This window comes from Rhizopus microsporus (genome assembly GCF_002708625.1).
Source record: "Rhizopus microsporus ATCC 52813 unplaced genomic scaffold scaffold_10, whole genome shotgun sequence".
Taxonomy (NCBI): Eukaryota; Fungi; Mucoromycota; class Mucoromycetes; order Mucorales; family Rhizopodaceae; genus Rhizopus; species Rhizopus microsporus.
The window spans coordinates 757,211-778,345 of record NW_019671925.1 but is presented as its reverse complement, the minus strand read 5'-3'; the positions used below and the strand labels follow the sequence as shown (position 1 = coordinate 778,345).

Genomic DNA, 21,135 nt, shown 5'->3' with positions numbered 1-21,135 from the left:
TGAACGGCATTTTGTGCCCTTCCCGGTCCAAATCATAAAGAAGAAAGCATAAAGGCACTCCATCAGAATAAGATAAGGATCGGTAAATCTCAACATGAACTCATCAAGGTCAAAGTTGAAAAAAAGAGAACAACTATTGTAAGCAATGTCTTCTTGTATGCATGGAGCTACAAACTTTTAATCATTGGCATATTTCTATCAGGAGGTTTGTTGCTCAATATTTTGTGTATTGTAAGGCAAGGTGCTACCATCCTTCTTTTATTTTGTCTTTTTTTTTTCGTGAGTATTATAAATTTTGGCTCTTTCGTATCTCTATGTCATTATCCTCTTGCCTTGTATAAAAAGGACAACAATCATAAAAGTGAGAGAGATCACCTTTATTTTCAAGCCACAAGTGAGATATGAGCCAGTGTACAAAAAGAAAACGGCGATAGAAACGTTTTTGGGAATACTGAGTGGAAAAAATATCTTGTCCGGCATTCCGTTCCGGGCCGTCAATCAGTACACACCCTCAACTCCTTCCCACCTAAAGAAAAAGCCAGAGAGAGAGAAAGGGAGGGGCAATATACACTCCAAAACAGTTCCCATCAAGAATCCTCCCTCTCTCTCTCTTGATTTATATATCAAAATGGTCGATCGGTAGGAGATGCATAAAGTATCCAAGTGAAAAGAAAAATAGAAAAGAGACAAATGGATGGATGGACTTGGAGATAATATTAAAGTATCGATGTCCTGTTTATATACATATTTGTCGACATTGCCGAGATGAGCTTTTTTTTTTCATAAACAAAATACACACACACACATGTACAGACACAAAAAAAAGAGAAAGGGAAAGTTTAGACTAGTAACCAACACCCCCTCACTCGTGTTGTATATAGTAACAGCAATGGCTCTTTTCTTCTTTTTTTCGTCACTTGGATACAAACAAATATAAACTTAGGTACTAACATTATTTATTATTCTGTAGTCTTTACTGTAAGGGCCGTGTTTTGGGTTACGAACGTGCCAAGCGCAACCAAAACCCCAACGTTTCTTTGATTCAAGTTGAAGGTGTTCAAACAACCAAGGATGCTCAATTCTACCTTGGTAAGCGTATTGCCTATGTCTACCGTGCTCAACGTGAAGTCAATGGTTCCAAGATCCGTGTCATCTGGGGTCGTATCGCTCGTACTCACGGTACCAACGGTGTTGTCAAGGCTCGTTTCCGTAAGAACTTGCCTCCCAAGGTCTTTGGTGCTTCCGTCCGTGTTGTAAGTTTAAACATTTCATCTGCGTGTATAATGACGCTAACTCTCTTTTTTTAGATGCTTTATCCTTCCAACATCTAAAGACTAAAGGAATACCAAAAGGCATGAAAATAAAAAAAGGAAAAAAGAAAAGCATGATTTCCATTTTGTTTAAGGTTGAGCTGCATGTATTGTGTCACTGTCTTTGATATAAATAACGACAATACTTTTTTTTCTTTCTTTTTCTTTTTTCTCTTTTCTCTCTTCTATACGTTAAAGAAGAAATGTCTACTGCATACACAGTATTCTTGACTATAGGATTATTAGTATCAGGTAAATTATTATACAAAGAGAGAAAGTGTGTGGTCAATAACACCAAAAAAAAGGCGTCTGTATACCCTTAATCTTGTCATTTCAAGATTATCAAAAAGTAAATGACGTTGAGTACTTTCATCAGCCATTGCTTCAAGCCACTATGATCTTCCTTGGTGAAATGATTTGTATCTTGATTATTCATTTGGTTACCAAGACACCTTCCTTATTGGATCGATCTATGCTTGAGGCTGTTCAGCCACATCATAGCTATGGAAACGATTGGGTCGTTCCTCATACTTCTGTTTGGTCTGCTGCATGGTTTATTTTACCCAGTGCATGTGACCTTATTGCAACAACAGTAAGTCAATTTTTTTTTTTTCCCTTTTTCTATAGAAAGGACCGTGTCAACTTATTTAAATAGCTTCTCAACTTGGGTTTAATCTATACTACGCCTTCGATTTACCAAATGGTCAAGAGCAGTATCGTTGGTTTTTCGGCCATCTTTAGTTGTCTCTTCCTGTCGCGTAAATTCTTACGCAAGGAGTGGGCCGCCATCTTGTGCATCCTTGTCGGAACAGGTGCTATTATTTGGTCCGCATATAAAGAAAGCCTCACAGAGAACGTTTGGGGTCCTGTCTTCTTGATTGTTGCTCAGCTCTTTGTGGCCGGACAGTTTATTTTAGAAGAATACTTGATGGACAGATACCACCTTGACCCGGTCAAGGCCATGGGCATCGAAGGTGTCTTTGGCACCATCTTGCTTAGTACTGCACTTACCATCAGTGCATTCTTTGGTAGAGACATACTTGATGTTCGTCAGGGATTCCAACAGTTGTTCGGAATCAATGTCTTGTGGCAAAGTGCTCTCTTATTATCCTTTATGGTTGCCATATTTAACTTTTTCGGACTCGCGGTTAGTACGACCGTCGGCATTCCCGGACGTAGTATGATTGACTCTTTAAGGTAAGAAAAACACAGAAAAAGAAAAAGAGGCGTATTTATTAATATGTATTAGGACGATCATCACTTGGATACTTGCCATTCACTATGGTTGGGACGTGTTCTCTTGGGTCGAGTTGACAGGCTTTGTTATCCTTTTATTAGGTGTATTTATATTTAATGGTGTCTTTAAGAAGAGTAATCTCGTAGGAGAAAACCAACCTTTATTATCTTGAATTCATTAAATGACCAAAGATGTCCTTTGGTAATTCAAAATCCATAAATTCAAACGGTGGTAATTTTTCACCAAATGCAGTAATGTGTCGTTTCGAATAGCGACTTGATCCTGATTTATGTGAGGGATATTTTTCAAATGTTGCCAGCTGTCTTGCTCTCTGACGCATCGCTTCTGTCTGTACAGCTTCATGAAAGGTTGGGTTCACCAAGGACTCTGTTTCTTCTGTCTCAGCTGGAGGAGCAGTAGATGTCTTGGCCAGACCCAAGGCTTCATACCGTCTTAGCAGCTCAGTCGCGTCCTTCAGGAGTCTTTCGTGTAGCTTATTCAAGTATTCTTCCTCCGCCTCCTCTGTCATATCAGGTATCAGCACAGAACCTCGGTGTCGAATGGAGGATACGATGGATCTCAATAGGCCCTTATCCATCGTTTTTATACGTTCCACCAGTTGGCTTTGTTGATAGTAACCGTGCCTTAGTCTCTCTTTCTCTCGATTCTTTTGCTTCTTTTCATCTAATTCATGCTTACGATGTCGTTTGATGTAGTAATCATCTGATATGAGATCCAAGTTTTCCTTGTCATGTCTTTTTCTAACAGGAGTAATGATCTTTACACGAGCAACATGTTCAACTGATATTGGTTTAGGACTATTGCTATTGTTGTTATTAGGTCCATAATCTTTAAAGGATGAGTCAGGTTGTTCATCTGAAGTGACTGTGATGAGTGTAGTTGAATCTATCGTAGGTTCAGTTGAACTGGATGCTATTTTAGACGTGTTATTGAAAACTTTTTATACATGAGCTTTTTCTTTTACTTGATTCTAGCAATTGCTGAACTGCTTCAGTTAAAAAATTGTGTCTTGTCGGTAAAGCTCTCTTTTCCATATCAAACAAAGATAAAAAGGGAAAATGAAATTTTAATTAATCAAAGTAATAATAAAAAGAATAATCAAAAAAAGACATCACTCAAACGAGTAAAAAAGTCAAGGCTTTCCCTTTTTTTCTCTTTCAATTGGTTTTAAAGGATGTTGAGAGATATGAAGAGGAATAATCAAGTTTATATTAGCAGTAATAACTGCACAGGTAAATCTGTCTTCTTTCTCTTCTATTTGATTATATAGTTTTTATATAGTTAAAAAAAAGGCAGATCCAACTGCTTGTGTCTTTGTAGCAAGGTAAATAGTTTAATTGACATATATACTTTATTAATAAAGAATTGATAGCTTAAATAGGAACATACCAGATAATGAATTAAATAGATCTGTATTTGATCTATTTAGACAGTACGGAAGATTATTAAATGTTAAAACATTGAGAGATTGGATGGGCAGACCTTATGCCTTTGTACAGTTTGAAGCAAGTTGCTATTATTATTAAAATAAACATTAGTCTAAAAAAAACTCTTTATATAATAAACAGAATGTACAAGAGTCCAAGAAGGCACTAAAGGAATGTCAAGGCATTGTATTACACGGAAGACATATTCGCTGTGAACCAGCTCGAGTTAATAGAACCCTTTGTTTGATCTCATTACATTTACAATTTGATGAGCATGTAAGACCTATCTTATTAAGTCAAACTTGAACTAACGTTAATAATTTAGTACTTACGATCAAAACTAAGTGTCTTTGGTGACATTGAAGATGTTATTGTAACACAGCATCCTAACTTTCATGCAGCCTTTATTCAGTTTCAGTATCGAGATGATGCTATTCATGCCTATTCGGTAAAGTATCCTATATAGGCATATGTTTTTACCAACATGTAATAGACCTTGAAGAATACAGAATATCAGCACCCTTGGCTTGTTCATTGGAGTTCAAATGTTGACATGAATAATATATCAAATATGATGACAGATCAGCGATTTATTGATAAGCATTGTATTTATGTGGGAAATTTAAATGAGTCAGTCAATGAAGAAAGTCTTATTCAATTGTTTAATCAATATGGTACTATTGTTCATACCCGTATTGTAAGGAAATGTCGTGGCAATGATAAGCATATATTTGCCTTTATAAAATTTCAACATGAATCTGAAGCTGCAAATGCTATACAAAATGAAGTAAAAATAACCATATAAAAAATCATAATAATAATAATAATAATGATAATATATCATAGAATGGAAGAGTATGGAATCATAATCAACTCTATGTATGTTACCGCAAGTATTCTTTTACTCAAACCATCAGCATAGCTCAACAATCTCGTCTGAATACAATGTTTGTTAATCCTTACTACTATTTGGTAATCACATTCCTTTTATTATTTTACTATTTGCTTATGTTTATATAAATGTATATATATAGCCTACTAGTCCAGTTGATACATCAAGTAAGTATAGCTTAATCATTTATTATATAGTCAATATTGACATAATATATTAGCTTCTTATGATTATTATTATTCACCCCATGGATATTATCTTGATATCTATTCGCCTATTCATTACGTCTATTTGCCTCAATATTAAAATGTCGACCACATGACGATGGCTGGCGGAAATGAAAAATGTTCAAGTCACGGGTTGCATAAATGAACATGCTTCTATATATATTTATATTTATATTTGCTATCTTTTTTTCTTTACTATATAAAAATTATATCTTACATTGCATAAATATACGTCCCTGATCTTCTTATTTTTGCCTTCTTTCTTTTTTTTTTTTTATATTTTTAAACAATGCATACAACAGCAAACTGTCCACTAAGATCAATGGCGTGGATAACATTAGATGATCACAATCGAGTGATCGAGGCAACAAAGGAAATGAAAGAACTCTTGGGATATAATCCCGTTAATCAGACAATAGATAGTCTATGGAAATATGAAAAGAACGACGGTGCTTATCTTATCGTAAACACAATTTATAATTCACGTACACTCTGCATTTGTTTACATACACAAAAAGAAGGAAGAGTTCTAGTGTGCTTAGATATCACGGATCTAAAAAACTATCAAACCAACACAAACGTATCATGTTCCATCTTTCGGCTTTCCATGTACGGTACAATCGAGGCTGTCATTTCGAATGAAGAATATGGTACGTCATGGATAGGTCAGCCCATGATGCGCTATATTCATTCAGATGATGTCGAGAAGTTCTGTATGGCTACCAGTCAGGCAACCCGATCACCTTCTTTCCTCGTTCAACTCACCCTTCGTTTTCTTCCATCTCCCGAACAACAGGCGTCGTTTGAATGCACCTTTCTCTCCGTCGATCAGCAACAGCTCATCTGCTTCATACAGCCTACCTCTACCTATATCCAACACATCGTCACACAGACGCAAAGAAAATTCTGGCAGACGTTTGAATATGGAATGACTACCGTTGCACATCATCTAAGTCAAAGCTTATTACTATTGGCCAAGATAATGCGGGGATGTCATAAAAAAGATGAAGTCGAATTTTTATGTACAGTGGCTAGTTACATTGGAATCTCACCATCGACAACCAAAGGCTGGCTGAACCAATTTGTAGATCAAACATTTGAATGGTTTGTTCACGACAGTGATTTTATTGTATAAAGATATCTCTTTTAGCTTATTAATGCAACAATTTTCCCCTCTATATGTACTCGAATACATATGATGTATGATTTATGTAAATAAAATGTTTAGTATTTTCCTCCACGCTAGATATACTCAAATCAATAACTATTGTCAAAGTGTCTTTCTATATATCTTACATTTGCAAGGACGCTCATCATACTCTTGGCTCCAAAACAAAGCATATTACCAACCTATAAGGAAATATCAATCGACTCTCTCGTTTTAAAATCAACCGAAATTACCTGACGACTGGTTGATCCGAGCCATGCAGCTTGATCCAATCTCCTTTCCAAAAACTTTTCTGTTTCAACATAGTCTGGAGAGAGGTCCTGTGTCATGTATAGTTCCGTAGAGCTGTAAACTGCGGCCAATGATGCACGCTTCGTGTACCAATTCATCTGTTTCATATCTGTTAGCGTACATACTTTGCTATTTTCTGTCACTTACGTCAGGACTCCTGTCCCCTGCATAATACCAGATATCATCTACAATATGGCCCAAATGACTCAGTGACATACCTACATTGGATGGACGCGCCATGATAGCCAATGCCTACCGTATGTATAAGAAAAAAAAACCTCTCTCTCTTTCTTTCTGTATATACCTCTGGCCACTTTTTGATAAATGGTTTATTCATTTCTAATCGAAGCCAAGTAAGCAGCTTGATCTTTTCACTCATGCGTAGTCTAGAATAAAATGAGTCTAGACATATTTATGTAGGAAATTTCATCTATATACCCTTCCAGCTCTCCTCGCTTCAGCTTATCTTCAACCATCTGAATATAAGTCTTTTGAGCGTCTTCGAGATAGGCATCAATAAGCCCTGCCTCTCCTCCAGGAAATACGCCATGAACAACCGAAGGGTATCCTAAAGCACGAGCTCCGTGAAGCAAGCTTTGCATAGACCAGCCAAACTCAGGAATAAAAGGCAATGTTGCCTTCAACATTTCAGCTCTAGGATCTTGCTCTTGCTTGGGTCTATATTTATAAAGTTTTTTATATATCAAGGTACAGGAACTATTATTTTTTTTTTATAGAAATAAGATATACATTTCAGATGCTCCCGCTGACGTTGCTGTAGTAGCAACTGAGCGTGCTCTTATGGTTGATCTCATCAACTGTGTGCCAACACGGTGGCCAATAAGTGGTCGAAGCAAAGACATGGTTCTCTCACAGAAAGAAAAAAAAAAAAAAAAGTTGCACCACTTTTCAGTGATCCCTGCTCTATGCACACACCAGACATATTCCGGACCGGAAAAAGACGCTGTGGAATAAGTCCCAAAAAATAGCGTAATTGAGAATCCGATGGTAAAGAGAACCAACTCATATACATATTAAAGATCCTCTTTTCTTGGACACAAGCCTAAGGACCTTGGTTTGCTATAAAAATGGTAAATATCTACAACATACAGCAATAGGGAGGATACTTTATTGTAGAAAGAGAGAGGGATGGATAGATGAAAGGATTGATTGATGCACACGGGGGATGTCTAGACAGAAACAGCCAAAAGAGAGAAAGAGACCAAAAAAAAACACAATGATGAGGAGGGGGGGGGGGATAAGCTAATGATGATCTCATTGCTCACACATTCATTTTTCTCTGTAGGGTATCGATCTCAAGAAACACCACGTCAAGAACTCCAACCGTACTTCCCCCAAGTCTGACAACGTTTACTTGGCTTTATTGGTCAAGGTACAGCAAAAAAGCATATACGACAATGACACAATTCTCATTTTGTGATTTTTTTTTTCTTTAGCTTTACCGTTTCCTTGCTCGTCGTACTGATGCTAAATTCAACAAGGTCGTCTTGAAGCGTCTCTTTATGTCTCGTGTCAACCGTCCTCCCGTCAGTCTTTCTCGTGTTGTTCGCAGCGCCAAGGGTAACAACACCGTCGTCGTTGTCGGTACCGTCACTGATGACAGCCGTCTCCTTGAAGTCCCCAAGCTCTCTGTTGCTGCCCTTCACTTCACCAAGACCGTCAAGGCCCGTATCTTGAAGGCTGGTGGTGAATGTTTGACCTTGGATCAATTGGCTCTCCGTGCTCCTACTGGTGCCAACACTATCCTCATCCGTGGTGCTAAGAACGCTCGTGAAGCTGCCAAGCACTTTGGTTTCGGTCCTCACAAGAACAAGAAGCCCTATGTCCGTTCTGAAGGTCGCAAGTTCGAACGTGCTCGTGGTAAGCGTTCTTCTCGTGGTTTCAAGGTCTAAGCGTTTGAGACCGTTCATCAGTAATAAATTGATCATTTTTACTTTATATGGGGACCCATTTTTTATTTTCTATTAAACATATGTACTATAAATTTTTAGCCTCTTAAGGCTCTCAATTTAGCAGCGGCGTCAGGGAAATCTTTTGCAAATCGAGTTTGAGTCTTGGTAGCCTCTACATAAGAAATGGCATGCTCAAGCTCAGCTTCGGTTCTGGCTAAGTCGATAGCCATTTCATAGTACTTGAGTGCTTCTTCAGGCTTAGATTGTTCCAGGAGGATTTGAGCAAGTGATGCAACAGCAGCATCGCAAGCTGGATCAATCTCCAATGCGGTCTTACACAGTTGAGTTGCTTCTTCTACGTTACCCATCATTTGGTACATCAGCATGGCCTTATTGATATAAGGCAATGGGTTCTTGGGATCGAGTGTGATTGCCTTGGTAAACATGTCAATGGCCTCTGTGAACTTTTGTTGGTCAACCAAGAGTTCACCATAGTAGTTGTGTACGTCTGTGCTATTGGCAAATTTCTTCAAGGTGTTATTGAAGGTTGACATCGAAGAAGAGATGGAACCCAGCTTGTATTGGACAACACCCAGTTGAATGTGAGCATAGACAAAGGTGTCATCGAGCTTTATGCTTTCACTGTAATCCTTAGCGGCAGCATCGTATTGTCCACTGATGTAGTTGACTTGTCCACGGTGGTAGTAGATATCGGGGTCACTGGGGTTAATAGCAATTGCTTCATCAAACTGCTTATAGGTGCTTTCGATATTGCCTAGAGAAGAACATATAAGCAACAATTACATATATGTTTGTACACTCTTACCTTGTTCCATATAAATGCTGGATCGCTTAATATAGCTTTGAACAAACTTTGGATCAGCTTCAATAGCCTTATTGAAATAGTCTAATGCTGATGCTGTATTGCCCTTCAAGAAAGCAAATGTACCCATTAAATTTAAAGCATGAGCCTGGTATTGACGAGAGCAGCCCAATTCAACAGCCTTCTCAACAGCTTCACAAGCGGCTGTGTAATCTTTGTTGGCAATGGCACGATAGGCTTTGACGTAATAGCCATCTCCGGATTCGTCGTCAGCAACACCTGATAAATCTTGCACGACTATACAAAGAGTTAATTTCTGTCGTTATACCAAAATATGTCTTTATTACCAGGGCGGAATGAATCAAGGTAGGCACTAACAAAAGTAGATGAAGGCAAACGAGGTGTCTTGGTCTAAGATGGTTTAATGACAATGAAAATCAGAAACACACAGACAATAAAATAAGCTTTACCTTCATGATTTCCTTTGCCTTTCTTTCTGAGAGAAGCTTCAAGACGCGTTCCATGGATTTACTGGCTGTTTCATTCTTGAATGCATCGAGAATACAAACACAAGTAAAATCTATCATACAGTCAGTCCCTTGTCCCCCTCTTTGATCTTCCACATGATTTTATCCTTTACCATAAAGTGCATTTTCTAAATCATCCAATTTTTCAAAAGCATGAGCACGTCTGTTCAAGGCCTTGACATAAACAGGGTCCAACTTTAATGCATCATTACAATCTTGAATCACACGTTCATTTTGACCCAAATTGGCATAACAGGCAGCACGGTTGGAATAGAAAATTGGATCTGATTTATAGCGAAGTGCTACAGTGTATAATTCGGCAGCCTTGTCATAGGCCTTTTCGCTAAATTTGGCATTACCCTTTGTCTTGAGTTGTTGAGCTGCCTCACTACGTTGCTGTAAAGTTGTGTCAACAAAAAAGTTAATCCTTGTTATTTTTTGTTACCTCCTCGGTCAATGCAGTAATTTCATTATCTGACAACGTCATATAATCCAACGTCTCGGTTGTTGCTGCTGTAGGACTAGGGGCAGCAGGGGCTTTTTCTTCTGTTGTAGGTTTTTTGACTTGTAAAAGGTTAGATCTTATGCTTTGTCTTTACCAGCTCTCCTTACCCTCTCTATTTCCTGCGGGCTTCTTCTTAGATCCTTTCTTACTACTCGTGATATAATAAGCACTTGCCCCTGCAAGGGTCACACCTGCAGCCAAAGCACAATAAAACTTCCAGTCCTTGTCTTCAAAAAACTTTTTGATCTTGTCGGATGTTGTTTCTTCTATCTTTGCTGGCGCTGCCATAGTCTCTATCTGTCGTGAAAAATGCAAAGTAAAAGAAAAAGAAAAAATTGTTTGGAGGGTTCTATTTGGCAACTCACTAAAAGAGATGGGTTTAAAATGCCGCTTTACGTGACGTAAACTGACGACTCGCGAGAGCGAACTGGATCTGAATGACTTTCTTTCATGCAGCGTGTCCAAGCCATGCCTTATACATGTATATGTATGTCTTGTAAAAGATAGTCTTATATTGCACGTACAATTTGGATTAATTCAATCCTTAGTGTGCAGTGTTTCTCATTTCCCCTCCTTTTTTTTAATAAAAGCATTTATGTCATAACAGCAAAGGCTATGTCTATTATAAGCAATAAAGATGACAGAAGGCTTTAACAAAAAGTGTTAATCAAATCGAATCATACATGATTACTAGTAAATACTTTATGTAACAACCATTACTTGATTGATAACTGTATATATTACTATCTACTAATTCTACTCAACAATAAATAAAGTTCCATTGTGTCTCCTTCAAGCATTTCATTGCACAAAGATAAGGGAAATTATTAAAAAAAGGGGGGGGGGGAAGGAACAAATGACTGAAGCAGAGAAACGCCTATTTAAATAGATTATAAGTAGCTTATGCATACGCTATCATGTTGATGTTATGAATTGATTAGAATAGTCTTGACTCATTTTATTTTTGTATATGTATCAAATTGTTCTAGTTGTACTTTTTTATCAAACACATGTTATCTCTCCCTTCTGCCCTTTTCTTATAGCTCTGTTCTTTTAATGCGCACTTTTCCATCTTTTAGTAATTCAGGCGTGATTCCCATCTGCGCTAGTTCATCCGTTTGCTCTACTTGCTGTGGCTCTAGTTGCTCAATCATCTTTTGATTTTCAATATTATCTTTCATAATATTTCGAATGGCTAACGTAGCATATTCCCTTAAATCTATACAAATCCAATTAGTTGGTATCCCCTTGTTTTTAGATTATGCATAGTAGTTTACATGGATTAGAATCGTCTATTTTAAATTGATTCAATATCAAAGGAATAGCGCCTATTTCACGGGCCTTGTCTTGCATCATTTTATCTTCATAACAAAGAGTTCCTATCGTTCGTACACATTCTCGTTTGAGAAAGTTAAATCCTTGTTCCGGATGATCGGTTTCTGCAGGTGGTAGCTGTATTGTCTGTAAGGAGCCCAGGATATCTTTAAGAACCATAAATATATACATATATATAAAATAAAGTTATACATGCCGATATATTACCTGCTATCAAGCGCATGGCATCTATCTCAATCATGGACGATTTCAAATCTTTAGCTTCAAATAAGAGTAATTGATTGATGACTTGAAATAGTAATATGATGGCTGTATACAGATTTGACATTTGGCCCACTTGTAAATCAGATTTTTGTTGCTGTGATTCCTTTACGGATACAATGACCTGAATGATTTCCTTGGCTATTGTCTCAAATTGCTTTGAAAGGAACTTGGAATCATTACTACTTATAAAAGGCGGTAATATATCTTTATATGTATGGATCTTGGAATCTAATAGTTTGAGTAATATGGTTTGTCGTGTACTGATCACTTCCGTGTTACTATAGCCCACTCGTTAGCTTTTGAAACAGATCACGTAAATGCATATAACTCACTTGTTAAATAGCGTATATAATTGTCTAAAATAGCCATAGGTAAACAATTCACTGAATATAGCATAGCTATTCTCAGATATCATCAGTAACATGTCCTGTCAATAAATGTCTCAGTTTACCCTAATTCAAAATTCTTGCTTTCTTGGTTTTCATGTAATCTCTCAAGGTCATCCAACACTTGGCCTAATAGTTTTCTTCCAACCTCACTTTCCATCATCCATTCACTATTCAAAAGTCAGCAACAATAACCCCATATCGAATCTGTGTACGTTTTTTACCATCTTTGTTTGTTTTGTGATATACAATTAATGATAAGGACAAATACACTGGTGAGCAAGTCATCATTATTTTTTGATAGTATATCACTTTGTGTATATAAAAGACCATTAGTAAGTTTATGGCTAGAATGAATATATAACTCTTACCACCAAATGCGACCCTTTGATTGATCCATCATCCATTCTTTCCAAACAAAATCGATAACACTTGGATTACCAGTAATGATATTACAAATAGCTTGTGTACTCACTTGTAACATTAGCGTATTATCATTCTGATAGTCGTATGCCTCGTTTAAAAGTCTTTTCTGTATACTGTCTAACGCTCCATTTTCACTAAAGAAAGAAAGGTTATAAAGAGTAGCAAGGTAAATATATTCAAGTTACAATGCAAGTCTCTGATTACTTAATTCTCCTGCAACGATATTTCTAGCAAACTTTAGCAGGTTGATAATGCATTGTTTATTTTCTATTGTGTTGATTGCTGGACAAAATGAAAGCCAGAATTCCTTTTTACCACCTTGTTGAACTCTACGATCTGTTTGTCATTCTGACAAGTTTATGAAATTTAAAACTAACCGAAAAGATGAATCTCTTAGTGTTGCTTGAATCAAGCCTTCTAATTCTTTTTCAAGCTGTTCAGAAGTGATTTGACCCTCGATGCACTGTAAAATCAAGTTTGAAGTCATTTTCAGAAAAAAAGCCCAATGCGACGGCGTTTAAATCATCATCCCATTTACTATTTTTCATGTCCCCTTTTTTTTAATCCTCTATTTTGGGATTTATTAAAGGTACTTGAATTTTTCATTTTTATCCTTTTTTTTTATTATTTATTCTTTTAAAAAAAATGTCAACTTGCGAGCATTGCAGTACAATCATTCAATCTTTAAAGCAAGAATTGGCCACAAAGAATGAACAATTAGAGAGGTTATCAATGGATATTCAAGCACTCAATCAGAAATATGTAGCAGAAATTGAACGTGTAGGCAACATACAACATGAAAAGGATCTTGTAGAACACGAATTAGAAGAACTAAGTCAACGACTATTCGAAGAAGCCAATGAGATGGTTGCGGCAGAGAAAAGAGCACGATATCAATTAGAAAATGAGTTGCGACAAACACAGGAGCATCTGGTCGCAGAAAAGACGCAACTTCATGAATTAAGGTTACGTTTATTGTCGGCCGATCAAGCGACGGAGGAGATGCATGATGAAGAAAGGAAAAAGAGACAGAATAAAGCCAAATCAATGCCTGTTATAGCCAAAAAGAGCCCGTTTGATGACATTCAATTGGAGTTATTTCGCGAATTTGTCGATAGCAAACAGTTAACAATAAAGAAACTGAATCAGACTAGTTTCATGAAGTATTGCTTGAATGAAGACATTGAACCTTGCTTACGGTTTGGACCACAGTCAAAGCTTTCAACCAAGAAGATGATTGATTCGTTGTCAAGGCAACCGTGCTTTATTGAACATATCAACACAACTGACGCCATGCCTCCAAGTCCTAGTCTGTGGAATAGATTAAGTAATAAATCAAATCTATGTTGCTCAGCATGTGGAAGATCATCATCGTCGATTTGTACTACAAGCGAACAGGGACAACAACCCCAGCTAAACTATAGATTTAGATTGAATGAACAAGACAATTGGTTGTTGATTGATCAGTATTGCAGAGATAGATTAGTAGCCGTGTGCGATTTCTTTGTCTTTGTTCGAAATATACAATTAGGTCTTTATTCTGACAGATCCATACACGACTTATATGCTGAAAATATTCGACTAAGGTTACAGATGTTCTATTCAAGGTAATACAAACATAACTAGCGTTGATATGGTACTGACATCATTGTGATGACAATAGAATGGGTGCTCTACCTGTGCTACTGAATTCAGTAGAAGATGATGTTATTGACCAAGAAGACCCTTATTTATCTGATAATAGTAGTTTGGCTGGACCAAGTACTCCTAAATTACCTCCTTCTTCTCTTGCAAATCAATGCAATTTAGATACATTAATTAAATAGTTAAAAAAACATGATCTTGTTTTTTATTTAAGGAAATATTGTACTCGTAGGTGGTTCACTGCCTATCCTAAGTACTGTTTCTCTCCATCTGTCATCTCCTTCCCAATCTATATCACTTTCCAAAATGAGCCCCTAAAACAGGCATATATGAGTTGTTGATTTTCTCAGAATACATCTGGACTTACCAGCAAAACACCTCTCACTGTCAACAGTTGGTTTATAGCCTCGGTTATACTACCGTGAGCGATTACTATATTGAACAACATAGTTCATTCTTTTTATATGCTTACCCCTGAGATAGTTGTTCATGGTTATCTTGAACTTGTGAAATCTCATGTTCTTTTAGCTCCTGAATTTCTTTACTGATTTCCTTGTTTTTAATATGCTGTTGTATCAGTTTTCGCTGTATCTGTATTAATTCATTTTTTTTTGCAGAAAATTCCTGCAGGAGCTTCATAAACTCCACGACTCGTGCATCGCGCTGGTTGATCTTTTCTTCGGTTGACTTTTTTAAGGCATTGCTATGGTGATTGCTTAATTTAGGGTATAAAGCCTTGACCGAGAAATAGTGTGCGTCCATGTTGACTAAAAGTCGTTCTTTGATTTCATTCATTTGTACCAAGGAATCAAGTTGAGATCGTAATGTTGAAATGTGATTATTATATTGATCAACTTGATCTGACAACTCTTCTGTTGCAATTTCTGCTAGGTCAATTTCACCCTCTGTTTCTTGTTCATATTCTTCTATTTGTCTTTGTAACCAAAGTATTTCTCTATGTGAATTTAGAATCTGCTTCTCTTTCTCTGTAAGACTGCTCATAACGCGAAAAGAAAAAAAGAAAATATGCCTATTTGTTAATTGATGCCCTATTGGACAGAAAAATTATGCATGACTAATAGTACTCTTAACCCAAGAAATGCTTTCTTTTCTTCTTTCCTAACGAAACATTTATTCTAGAAAATCTGTCTTTATATACATCTCTTGGCCTTGTAGCTTATTGGCTTCATTCTCTCCTCTGTGAGACTTCAAAAGGAAATTAGTGTAATCCAATTGGAATACACTCCTTATCATTGAAATATGTCTTTACACTTTCCAATCATAATCTGTGCCATTAGTATTGTCTTGGCTAGCTTCATTGCTTTTTTTAAACAGCCGATCTCTCTCTCTTTCTATGTCTTACTTTCCTATTTCTTTTACAATGTTCTATTGTGATAGATACGGTAGAGCGGCTTAAACAGATTTTTACTTGGGCCTGGCAGTTATGAAAACTAGTCCTTTTCTTAGGCTTATTTTCTAATGGGTTAAAATTATTGGTTGAAGTTTAATTCTTCATTTCAAAACAATATTTTACTTAGGACATTTCGCTAAAAATCCTAGATGTTTCATTCTTTGAGGCAACATCTCCATAGTGGAAATTGCCACATTTAATTAAATAAACATACTTTAACTTTTTGATTGAATTGCTTATAGGACTTTTAGATAACTCTTGCCTTCTTCAAACTGGTTAAGGCAGAAGTATGTAAAAAAGAGCATCATGTGCTCACAATGGTTGTGTATATCTAAACATTTAAAAGTAAGCGTTGGATCGAGCCAACAAAAAAGGGAATCATCACGCAAAGTTTTGAATGGCCTAAAAAGCCTCTTGCTTGATTTGTATCCTTTCTTTGATCTTTATTAAATTTATCTTAAGGAAACCATTTCTACAAACAAAACGGCAAATCCTCAGTGTCAATCCTCACTGCCAAGAAAAAAGATGACCTGTTTCTAATTATAAAACAGATTAAGTAACACAGAATGGATAAAAAGGTTCTTTATTCGCCTTTTTTTTTTTTTTATTTTCTTATGAGAAATTTATTTGATATCGGTAAAGAACGCAAATCATTGAAACTTGTTAAAAAGTTACAAGAAGAAGCCGAAATCGAATGGGAAAAGGAATTGGCTCGTAGAAGGGAGCAGGAACTGAATGATGAAGCTATAGCTAAAGCATTACAAGATGAATTGGAGAGGGAAGAGAATACAAGTCGTGATGCAAGTAACCCATTTACACCATCAATAAGCCCTCCTCCATTGCCTACTAAGCCGCGAGAGTATAATCCACATTCATTAGGTATGTAAATACATTGATATAATACTTAAAGTCTGACTCTGTTCTTTCTAGATTCTTCTGATCATACTACCTCTTCTCAAAGTATATCAGGAAAATCCAGATCCTCTATTTCAACCACTCCCCTTTATGGCATATCAAATAGAAACTCATCGCTTCCGAATAAATCATACTTGCACTATAAGCCAGGTTTAACAATGCAGGTAACCTCTCCTGTCGTATCCAGTAATGTATTTAATACACCTGCGCAAAAGCCATCCACACTACCAGTATCAAACACTTTATCATCTATAACTACAAACAATTCAAAATCTCAACCACGTCCAGCGTCATCCACATCTTCGAACAATGTCAAGCCTGTACAAAACCCTCCCAGTAATAACAAAACAAGTACTCCGATGTTTCATACACCAATGCAGGCATCTAGCAGTCTTCCTACTGTCCATTCACCGCCACCGCCACTATCTTCACAAAAGAAACAGCAACCTACAACTAGCATAACCCAATTCCATGTACCGCCTACAAACAATAACAACACTAACCAGCATCATATGCCACAGCCTCACCCCACTCAAACCTATCCGTCAGCTATCGACAGTACATCGCAGATCCAACGTCCACCAGTGACACCGATCAGCTACCCCAAAAAGGAACCTTATCACATCAAAACAAACAATTCCACCACGCAGAGCGTACCTCTAGCTTTATCCATGCCTGAGCCATTTGCACATTCAATTCGCACGCAAAGCGAACCCATTGTCCTACCTCTGTCACAGCCGCAGTACATTAAGCCTGTTGAACCAGTTCAAACGCATGCTCAAAATATGACTACACCATATCAACCAAAGCAAGCATCAGTACATCCTGTGATGACATTGAACACAAGCAATCCATACTACAAGACATCAGATTCATTCTTGTCATTAAAGCCAAATCAAGAAGAAAAGCTTGAACAAGATGTACCATTTGCACCCAAAAAGGCAATTATTGATGATCATGGCGACGACGAAAGCAGCGCAAGTAGTAAATACGATTTTTCTGACATGGTCTATGTGAAAAACAGTAAAAAGATGATGGCTGAAAGCTCAGATAATCCATTTGATGATACGAATGCAGTGAAAGAGATACAGATAGTCGATCCTACGCTTCACATATACCCATTAGCAACCGAAGAGAAGGTTGAACAAAAAAATGAAGCTGTAGTGGTTACAAGCAAGGAAAAGACCGAGCAAACGTGGACCAGAGGATATGTTGAGAAGGAAAGTACAGAGAGACCATATGCTGAAAAAGAAAGCACAGATAGATCATATGTTGAGAAGGAAAGTACAGACAGACCATACGTTGAGAAGGAAAGTGCAGATAGACCATATGCTGAAAAGGAATCAAAGGAAATCGAACCTGTTCGTCCGTTAGTGCGGCCAGATAATGATGATAATGACGATGATATGCCAAAACAAGTGTTTCCTACCAACATACTGAGGGCAGGCGCACCAGTTCCTTCGAATGAATATGGATACTATTCTGTGGATAAGGATTTACCTACAGTGCCACAATCAGGTATATTACAAGAAAAAAACAAGAAAAAAAAAATCTAATGTTTATTTTTTGCATAGCAAACAAAGAAGATCGACATATCACTGTTGCAAGCGTCAATCCTGGACAAAGAGTCTGGATTCGTATTCACCCAACCGATACAGGCAAAACACTAGCAGAGCGTATTCATATCGTAGCCACATATCAGACACGAAAAATCACCAAGATTACTACCAAAAATGGGCGTAACATACCACTAGACAACACGCCCCTTTTTGCCGATTGGAATGAAATCTTGAGCTTTGAAGAAGGTGAACCATGGACATTTGAATGGGCCTATATGGATCATCCTTATTTAGAGAAATTAGCTGGTGGTAAAGAATGGGTCAAACATTTAAAATCAAAAGTCTTGTAAATAAAGTATATGTGTGTATAAAAAGCATTTCTCTTTTTTATTACTATTAAAAGTGGATGCAAAGAAAATAACATATAAATATTACACGAAATGAAAGGACAGGGGGAAGAAGCAAAGAAGACAAAAAAAAAAAGAAGGGGAAAATGGTATATGTATATATGTATATGCGGTAAGGAAGCAGAAAAGAGAGAGAAAGAAAAAATTACCAACCATTTTCTGCATTCTTTTCTTTAAGGTATTCAATGATTTTATCACCTGTCAACTCTTCACGTACTTGCACCATGTAGACGACACTGGTCTTGCCATTAACAAACAAGAAGGTAATTCGCTTTGGTCCAAGTCTCTCTACATTTCGGCTTTGTACCATAGCACTCACCAATTTGGTCACCTTGCCGCCCTTATGCGACTCTATTGCCATGTGCATTTTCTTGGTTGTATAATGCTGTGATACCTTCATATGTACACTTCCAAAACTACTCCATTTGGCACTACTGCTTTGTATGTATAGTTTACATTTACATTGTAATGCTAATTTTAGGGATTTTTCCAAATCCTCCTCTTGCTGAGTTGTCTCGTCGAGCAAAGGTGGTGAGCCGCGGACGGTGTCCGTCATGGGTAGCTGGGCGGATTCTAGATGCACCTGCTGCAGAACTTGATCGAGCTGACTAGCACTATCATTGGTTGCACAATGGAACAGGTAATTATCCTCGACTCCCCCAAACTGAACGGTTAAATTGATGTCTGTGTCACTAATACGTTGAATTGACGTATCGGGCAGGATCCATGCGTTCAAATACATTTGTCGGGTATTCATCATATGGATGGTGATACATGTGCGATTTGAATAGGTCTGTCGTACCTCCAGTACACATTGGTCGTCTTCTACTGCATACCAAGATTCGTCTTTCCAGTGAAACACTTGGCATTGATCATCCCTATATATCACTTGCTTTATTGTATTGCGAAGTTGCATATCGGGCTATAAATATATCTAAGTATACACGTGTAGGGCTTATGTTTCATAGAACTTACGCTTGCAGGAGGAGTTGATCTTTGTTGATCCTCTAAATCCTCTGCTGAAGAGAGTGAGGTAGGTGTTTGAAGACGACTGATCGGAGTCGAGGACCCTGGGCTGGATGAACGGCTGAGTGGAGGCGTGGCTAGACTAGACTGACTGGATGAAAATGAGGAGTTGGATGATTGATGATGCAAGAGGTATGAGCCACGCGGTTGCTGTGCAGGATCCAGCAGGGATGAATTACGCTGTGGAGTTGGTATTGTTTGTCGATCGAGAGACACAGAACTTTGATTAAGTGTAATTGGGGCTTGTCTAGGCAAAGGTGTAATGCTCTGAGATTTTCTAAGGCGGGGCGAACCAACAGCAGATAGGACAGAGCGCATAAAGGAAGGTTTCTTTTGCGGCGCTGTTGTGGTTGCTGCTATTATAGTTTCAGGAGGTGTCGCAGGGAGTTGCTTTAATGAATGGTTGCGAACAGGAAGTGGTTTATTCAGGGTAGGATCGGGTACTTGAGAGTGCTGAGGAAGAGGAGGGGGAGAAGGAGTAATGGCTTTTTGCATTGTGTCTGATGGCGTGGCTGTGTACGATCAGGATATATAAAAACAGAAAAAAGGGAAAAAAAGAAAAGGTTATTGTCTTTGTCCTATTTTTATATTTAAAAGGTTACCTGAATACGTATATTCTTCTCTTTTAGTGTCACTCGTTGAGTCTTCTTCGTCGGAGCTTTCGAGAGGCGAAATTTCTCCTTCGGGATCATTGTAAAAGCTGAAAATATCAGTGGTCTTTATCGGCTTTGGACGGCTTCGCGAAATGACTGTCTGCTCGAGAGGTGACCAGGCGGAGGGCTGAGTTGAAACAAGCCAGAGATCACGATCTTCTTTGGAGCTTGTCTTTAAAGTCAATGCCTTTCGCTCTTGGATTAAAAATTGAAGCCAGTATTCGTCATTGCAGTCGGACTGAGTGGATCGTACGCGGACATGGTCAATTAAAATGGATGGACATAGTAAATGATTATTATCTGTAGAGATGACAAGATGAGTCTTGGTGAGTAAGACTTGAACATGCTCTTCAAGCTCGATGCAGTAGAAGGTATGTTTAAATAGTATTTTTGAAATAGGCTCAAGTTGATAATTAAGGATAGGCTTTTCAGTAAAGAGATCAACTACATTTGAGGTATCTATTGGATCTAAGCGGATAATGGAATTCATGAGAGTATCAAACAATTGATTTGCTTGCAATAAAGTTGATGGATTGAGTATATTGGCGATTTCCTGTGGATTGAAAGAGGGGAATAAAGAGTGGAATGAGTGTTGTGAGAGTAAAGGAAAGTAAGATTAGGAAGAAAGGAAAAAAGTGAGTAAAAGAAGAAAGAAAGGAAGGGAGAAGAGAAGAAAGACTTACATTAAAATAGGATTTGTAAGTGATAAGCTGCTTCAAAGGAGCATCAAATAGTATATCGAGTGATATTTCATTTTGCTGATGCTGG

At 37.5% G+C, this 21,135-nt stretch overlaps 13 protein-coding genes across 13 annotated transcripts; 7 read left to right on the top strand and 6 right to left on the bottom strand.

Annotated features, from left to right (window-relative positions):
* Positions 1-628: 628 nt before the first annotated feature.
* RHIMIDRAFT_238508 (60S ribosomal protein L33-A-like protein) lies at positions 629-1,331 on the top strand (the record flags this gene model as incomplete). The annotated part of the gene is made up of 3 exons (XM_023608977.1): positions 629-639; positions 971-1,253; positions 1,308-1,331. The coding sequence occupies 3 exons, from the start codon at positions 629-631 to the stop codon at positions 1,329-1,331; spliced, it is 318 nt and encodes a 105-aa protein (XP_023465560.1).
* Positions 1,332-1,490: 159 nt separating this feature from the next.
* On the top strand, positions 1,491-2,843 carry RHIMIDRAFT_19521 (uncharacterized protein). The gene is made up of 4 exons (XM_023606024.1): positions 1,491-1,562; positions 1,616-1,902; positions 1,966-2,507; positions 2,560-2,843. The coding sequence occupies exons 1-4, from the start codon at positions 1,514-1,516 to the stop codon at positions 2,717-2,719; spliced, it is 1,038 nt and encodes a 345-aa protein (XP_023465559.1). The 5' UTR covers positions 1,491-1,513; the 3' UTR covers positions 2,720-2,843.
* On the bottom strand, positions 2,711-3,602 carry RHIMIDRAFT_238506 (uncharacterized protein; the record flags this gene model as incomplete). Its single annotated transcript, XM_023608976.1, has 2 exons — positions 2,711-3,480; positions 3,533-3,602. 2 exons carry the CDS (start codon positions 3,600-3,602, stop codon positions 2,711-2,713), a joined length of 840 nt encoding a protein of 279 aa, XP_023465558.1.
* A 140-nt stretch (positions 3,603-3,742) lies between these two features.
* Positions 3,743-5,193, top strand: RHIMIDRAFT_292706 (RNA-binding domain-containing protein; the record flags this gene model as incomplete). Its single annotated transcript, XM_023613921.1, has 9 exons — positions 3,743-3,800; positions 3,850-3,892; positions 3,941-4,073; positions 4,137-4,271; positions 4,321-4,443; positions 4,489-4,782; positions 4,842-4,967; positions 5,030-5,054; positions 5,108-5,193. 9 exons carry the CDS (start codon positions 3,743-3,745, stop codon positions 5,191-5,193), a joined length of 1,023 nt encoding a protein of 340 aa, XP_023465557.1.
* A 129-nt stretch (positions 5,194-5,322) lies between these two features.
* RHIMIDRAFT_256445 (uncharacterized protein) lies at positions 5,323-6,513 on the top strand. Its single transcript, XM_023611229.1, has 2 exons — positions 5,323-6,356; positions 6,411-6,513. Exon 1 carries the CDS (start codon positions 5,404-5,406, stop codon positions 6,247-6,249), a length of 846 nt encoding a protein of 281 aa, XP_023465556.1. The 5' UTR covers positions 5,323-5,403; the 3' UTR covers positions 6,250-6,356; positions 6,411-6,513.
* On the bottom strand, positions 6,339-7,436 carry RHIMIDRAFT_238503 (ubiquinone biosynthesis protein COQ9; the record flags this gene model as incomplete). The annotated part of the gene is made up of 7 exons (XM_023608975.1): positions 6,339-6,356; positions 6,411-6,464; positions 6,516-6,671; positions 6,721-6,825; positions 6,878-6,959; positions 7,012-7,251; positions 7,324-7,436. The coding sequence occupies 7 exons, from the start codon at positions 7,434-7,436 to the stop codon at positions 6,339-6,341; spliced, it is 768 nt and encodes a 255-aa protein (XP_023465555.1).
* Positions 7,437-7,641: 205 nt separating this feature from the next.
* RHIMIDRAFT_292704 (60S ribosomal protein L18) lies at positions 7,642-8,486 on the top strand (the record flags this gene model as incomplete). The annotated part of the gene is made up of 3 exons (XM_023613920.1): positions 7,642-7,761; positions 7,880-7,966; positions 8,031-8,486. The coding sequence occupies exons 1-3, from the start codon at positions 7,747-7,749 to the stop codon at positions 8,484-8,486; spliced, it is 558 nt and encodes a 185-aa protein (XP_023465554.1). The 5' UTR covers positions 7,642-7,746.
* Positions 8,459-10,781, bottom strand: RHIMIDRAFT_292703 (TPR-like protein). Its single transcript, XM_023613919.1, has 7 exons — positions 10,449-10,781; positions 10,282-10,400; positions 9,950-10,232; positions 9,780-9,889; positions 9,657-9,720; positions 9,313-9,606; positions 8,459-9,261 (listed from the first exon to the last, which is right to left on the bottom strand). Exons 1-7 carry the CDS (start codon positions 10,627-10,629, stop codon positions 8,582-8,584), a joined length of 1,731 nt encoding a protein of 576 aa, XP_023465553.1. The 5' UTR covers positions 10,630-10,781; the 3' UTR covers positions 8,459-8,581.
* Positions 10,782-11,126: 345 nt separating this feature from the next.
* On the bottom strand, positions 11,127-13,368 carry RHIMIDRAFT_256422 (uncharacterized protein). The gene is made up of 9 exons (XM_023611228.1): positions 13,130-13,368; positions 12,938-13,081; positions 12,698-12,886; positions 12,551-12,637; positions 12,392-12,496; positions 12,273-12,338; positions 11,884-12,218; positions 11,619-11,822; positions 11,127-11,560 (listed from the first exon to the last, which is right to left on the bottom strand). The coding sequence occupies exons 1-9, from the start codon at positions 13,237-13,239 to the stop codon at positions 11,379-11,381; spliced, it is 1,422 nt and encodes a 473-aa protein (XP_023465552.1). The 5' UTR covers positions 13,240-13,368; the 3' UTR covers positions 11,127-11,378.
* A 29-nt stretch (positions 13,369-13,397) lies between these two features.
* RHIMIDRAFT_238499 (uncharacterized protein) lies at positions 13,398-14,578 on the top strand (the record flags this gene model as incomplete). Its single annotated transcript, XM_023608974.1, has 2 exons — positions 13,398-14,359; positions 14,416-14,578. The coding sequence occupies 2 exons, from the start codon at positions 13,398-13,400 to the stop codon at positions 14,576-14,578; spliced, it is 1,125 nt and encodes a 374-aa protein (XP_023465551.1).
* A 27-nt stretch (positions 14,579-14,605) lies between these two features.
* On the bottom strand, positions 14,606-15,398 carry RHIMIDRAFT_238498 (uncharacterized protein; the record flags this gene model as incomplete). The annotated part of the gene is made up of 3 exons (XM_023608973.1): positions 14,606-14,710; positions 14,764-14,812; positions 14,869-15,398. 3 exons carry the CDS (start codon positions 15,396-15,398, stop codon positions 14,606-14,608), a joined length of 684 nt encoding a protein of 227 aa, XP_023465550.1.
* Positions 15,399-16,734: 1,336 nt separating this feature from the next.
* On the top strand, positions 16,735-18,671 carry RHIMIDRAFT_19417 (uncharacterized protein). Its single transcript, XM_023606004.1, has one exon. The coding sequence runs from the start codon at positions 16,881-16,883 to the stop codon at positions 18,276-18,278; it is 1,398 nt and encodes a 465-aa protein (XP_023465549.1). The 5' UTR covers positions 16,735-16,880; the 3' UTR covers positions 18,279-18,671.
* Positions 18,672-18,833: 162 nt separating this feature from the next.
* On the bottom strand, positions 18,834-20,857 carry RHIMIDRAFT_244292 (uncharacterized protein; the record flags this gene model as incomplete). The annotated part of the gene is made up of 3 exons (XM_023610046.1): positions 18,834-19,610; positions 19,664-20,226; positions 20,317-20,857. 3 exons carry the CDS (start codon positions 20,855-20,857, stop codon positions 18,834-18,836), a joined length of 1,881 nt encoding a protein of 626 aa, XP_023465548.1.
* Between the last annotated feature and the right edge of the window lie 278 nt (positions 20,858-21,135).

Bases quoted from the DNA above. Each gene is read 5' to 3' on its own strand.
- RHIMIDRAFT_19521 (XM_023606024.1), top strand. From the start codon at position 1,514: ATGTCTACTGCATACACAGTATTCTTGACTATAGGATTATTAGTATCA. The intron at 1,563-1,615 runs GTAAATTATTAT...ACCAAAAAAAAG, and splicing joins TATAGGATTATTAGTATCAG to GCGTCTGTATACCCTTAATC. The intron at 1,903-1,965 runs GTAAGTCAATTT...TTATTTAAATAG, and splicing joins GTGACCTTATTGCAACAACA to CTTCTCAACTTGGGTTTAAT.
- RHIMIDRAFT_256445 (XM_023611229.1), top strand. From the start codon at position 5,404: ATGCATACAACAGCAAACTGTCCACTAAGATCAATGGCGTGGATAACA.
- RHIMIDRAFT_292703 (XM_023613919.1), bottom strand. From the start codon at position 10,629: ATGGCAGCGCCAGCAAAGATAGAAGAAACAACATCCGACAAGATCAAA. The intron at 10,233-10,281 runs GTAACAAAAAAT...ACAACTTTACAG, and splicing joins TTACTGCATTGACCGAGGAG to CAACGTAGTGAGGCAGCTCA. The intron at 9,721-9,779 runs GTAAAGCTTATT...AAACCATCTTAG, and splicing joins AGGCAAAGGAAATCATGAAG to ACCAAGACACCTCGTTTGCC.
- RHIMIDRAFT_256422 (XM_023611228.1), bottom strand. From the start codon at position 13,239: ATGACTTCAAACTTGATTTTACAGTGCATCGAGGGTCAAATCACTTCT. The intron at 12,887-12,937 runs GTAACTTGAATA...TTCTTTCTTTAG, and splicing joins AGTAATCAGAGACTTGCATT to TGAAAATGGAGCGTTAGACA. The intron at 12,638-12,697 runs GTAAGAGTTATA...ATATACACAAAG, and splicing joins TCAAAGGGTCGCATTTGGTG to TGATATACTATCAAAAAATA.
- RHIMIDRAFT_19417 (XM_023606004.1), top strand. From the start codon at position 16,881: ATGCAGGTAACCTCTCCTGTCGTATCCAGTAATGTATTTAATACACCT.